This window comes from Lipotes vexillifer, unplaced genomic scaffold (assembly GCF_000442215.2).
Source record: "Lipotes vexillifer unplaced genomic scaffold, Lipotes_vexillifer_v1.1 scaffold892, whole genome shotgun sequence".
NCBI lineage: Eukaryota > Metazoa > Chordata > Mammalia > Artiodactyla > Lipotidae > Lipotes > Lipotes vexillifer.
The window spans coordinates 338,505-341,994 of NW_006786445.1; the positions used below are offsets into that span (position 1 = coordinate 338,505).

The 3,490-nt window shown below is 49.2% G+C and overlaps 1 protein-coding gene across 1 annotated transcript in view; it reads left to right on the forward strand.

Annotated features, from left to right (window-relative positions):
• The window catches only part of OTOG (otogelin), a 93,270-nt gene that overhangs the window by 82,762 nt on the left and 7,018 nt on the right, over positions 1 to 3,490 (forward strand). Inside the window, exons 49-50 of the mRNA XM_007458796.1 lie at positions 1,985 to 2,083; positions 3,383 to 3,423. Of these exons, the coding sequence (XP_007458858.1) occupies positions 1,985 to 2,083; positions 3,383 to 3,423 (140 nt within the window). The remainder of the gene's footprint in view (positions 1 to 1,984; positions 2,084 to 3,382; positions 3,424 to 3,490) is intronic.

Here is a 3,490-nt window from a genome sequence, read left to right on the forward strand (position 1 = left end):
CTGTAGGAAAGATGTTGAGGTAGACTGCACGGGCACAGAGCAGTGTAGGGCGGGGCCTCCTCCAGGATACCCCAAGGGCAACCCCGACTGGTTCAATGTCAAGAACCAACTTTGAAACAATGTAGGCTCCCACTGAGAGTTCCCCAAAAGGCTTGGCCATATCGGACCAAGTAGCTCCACCTGGGGGCTCAGAGGCCGTTTGTCACAAAGTGTTTACAAAGCTCATCTGAGGAGACGAGATCGGCGCCCTTCCTCTCCAGCCTCTCTCCTCATCTCTTCTCCTCAGCCTCCCTCTTCCTGTTTCTCAGAAAGTACTCCGGTAACGTGGAGTGAGTACAGGCATATGGAGTCAGTCAGCGTTTTGAGCCCCAGCCATTTACTAGCTGTGTGGCCTGGGGCAGTGTACAACCTCTCTGAGCCAAGGTTCCTCATTTGTGTAATGGTGATAATAGTATGTACCTCGAGGGGCTGTTGTGAAGGTTAGAGATAATATATGTAAAGTGGGTGCTGAGAGGCCATCGATATTATTACCTTGTCCCAGTCTTCATTATACTTTTCTTACAAAAGCACTGCCAAAGCCTTGTAGAAAGTACAGAATCCAAGTAAATACAAGAAAATGAAAACACTATTTTCCTACCTCCCAGCCATTTCATTGTCAGTATCCTCCAATTCAGTACAGATCCTTCTAGATATTCTCCCCCTTTAGGTAAGTCTGTTTTACCAAAATGAGGCCATACTGTACATGCTCTTTTTTAGCCAGGTATTTTCAGTTAATGATGTTTACCTTTCATGTTGATACATTTTCAAGTCATATCATACCAGTTCATGGTTTTTCTGGTCTGTTCAATCCAGAACTCCATCCAGATCCACACATTAACATTATGTCTCTTAAATGTCTTTTAATCTAGCACATGTTCCTTCTTCTGTATGATGCTAAATTATAGCGTTTGCGCTATGGTCCTGCAGAAGGTCTCATGTTCTGGATTTATCTGGTTTCTTCCTCTTGGAACCATTTACCTTGCTCTTCTGTCCACTGTGCTTCCTGTAAACTGGAAGTTAGATCCCAGACTTGGTGGCTTCAAATTAAAAATCTTTGGCTACACTGTCCTCGAGCTTCATAGGACATCACACCAGGAGACGCATACTCTGTGGTTGAGCCACTATAACCGAGGTTCACGTTGGCCCTGGATTAGGGTGGTAGCTGTCTGATCTGTCCATCTTACATTTACAGATTTCCTCTTTCAACCAGAAAGTAACCGGTTATTTGGACATTATACAAATATCCTTCTCTCTCTACCTCTTATGTTTTTGAAACACTGATTAATACTCCTTACCTGTGCCAATAATTTTTTTTTGTAAATCAAATAAGTTTTACAATCTTTCACCTTCAGCGTTGACCCTGGCACCTCCCCTCTCCACCAAAAAGTTGTGTCCAGGGATTCCTCGCTCCTTGCCTTGGTCTCTCAATAAATGAGAATGGCCGAGGAATCCTAAACTAAGAGGGGACTGGCTGGAGAGCAGGAAGAAGGGAAGTGTGAGCCCTAGAGTGTGGCATCTGCTGAAGCAGAGCAGGCTCCGGGTGGGCTACAAGAGGATGACGTCTCCACAGCATAGGAGAAGCTGTGTTCTTCTTAGAGAGAAACTGTCCCATCAGCGGAGCTTCACCTGGTCACCTGCTCCCCTCTGACCACTTCTCTCAGGGTGACACAGCATCCAAGGGAGGGAGGCCCAGCTGAGTGAATTTAAGGTTCTGACACTGTCAGGTCACTAGTGCCTCCCAGGGCAGAACGAGGGCCTCCTGATGAAGTTCTACGGGGAGACTTCAGTAGCCCAGTCTTCTCTCCTGGACCCCAGAGGGTGTCTGAGGACACTGGGGGGACCTCGGAGGAGCTAGGAGGTACCCCTCCTTAGCCAGTGTGTTTCTGAGGATTCCAGCTCCAAGGTGTCTGTGGCTGACGTGTCCCCTGCCTCCCTGCCCATGCAGTGTGTGAGAACTTCCGCTGTCCCCACATACAGTGTGTCATGGGCACTGCCCTGGTGGAGGTGTGGAGCCCAGACCGCTGCTGCCCCTACAAGTCCTGTGGTAAGTCCCCGCACAGGGACACCCCTCCCCAAAGGCGGAGATCCAGGCCCCTGGGGGGAGGGGGACCCGGGCCACCACTGTCCACTCGGCTCAGATTCGACCCCTCCAGAGTCACCAGAGGGAAGCCGCCAAAATGGCCCTCCCGCTGCACCCGCTCCCTGAGTGCTGAACATTCTTTGCCTCCCCAGGATAAAAGAAGGAAAAAAACAACTTCCCTGTCCAAAAAGGAACTTCTCCACCTTAAAAAGTCTTTATTGCAACCATCTGATAGTAAATATGATTTTGTTCAAATTCGCCTCAAATCCTTTTGAGAAGCAGGCAGGGAGTGGCAGTGATCAGTAATGAACACCTGCGAGCTTTATATAAAAATGTTTTTCAGGGACCTCCCTGGCAGTCCAATGGTTAGGAGGACTTTGCCTTCCAATGCAGGTGGTGCAAGTTCAGTCCCTGGTCGGGGAGCTAAGATCCCACATGCCTCGGGGCCAAAAAACCAAAACATGAAACAGAAGCAATATTGTAACAAATTCAATAAAGACTTTAAAAATGGTCCACATCAAAAAAATCTTTTTAAAAAGATGTTTTTCGAAAAAAATGTTGAGAAACTCTGTTTTGCATCTGGATATTTTGCTTGCTTTTTCCGGGTCTCACTAGAATGTAAACTTCACGAGGGCAGGAATTTTAGTCTGTTTTATCCATGGCTTTGTCCCCAGAACAGAGAAAAATCTCGGTATATAGGCACCTAAGACTATTTGCTGCATGAATAGGTGACTCCCAAGTGTGTTTCACAGCCACTGTGACCTTGACTTCTCCTCCTCCTGAAGCTAGAACTGCTGGAGCCCTTAAGTTAGTCAGCGGTGCCCTGGCAATCAACTCCCTCGCAGCTTAGAACTGGACCTGCTGCCGGGCGAAGGCTTGGAGTAGAGCTCAGCTTGCTGAGCATATATACATTTAGGAAATGCAGATGGTCAGAAATTCCACCCTTGCCTTGTTCCTTCCCGGAGAGGCCCCATTCTGCTCTAGAATGTGCTCCGGAGCACGGGGAAGGGTGAAGCCCAGGTGACAGAAGGGAACCTGGTATTGATCCATCTACCTGTTTATCCTCCCTGCACATTCTATGTGGAGCTCGGCATTTGGACCCATCATGCCCCACCTGCCCAACCAGGGGAGCTGCAGCCCCCATGCGGGATGGAGGACAGCTAGAGGTGGAGCTGCACCTGCAGTGAGGGGTCTGGGAGGCTCAGGGGGACTCCCACCTGGACACCTCTGGTGAGCTGGGTCCTGTCCCCTCCTGTTTTTCAGAGTGTGACTGCGACACAATCCCAGTGCCCCGGTGCCATCTGGTATGAAGACCCTGCTCCTCCCCACTCCCCCTGGTCTGCCTCCCCCTTTTTCTTTCCTTCTCTTTCC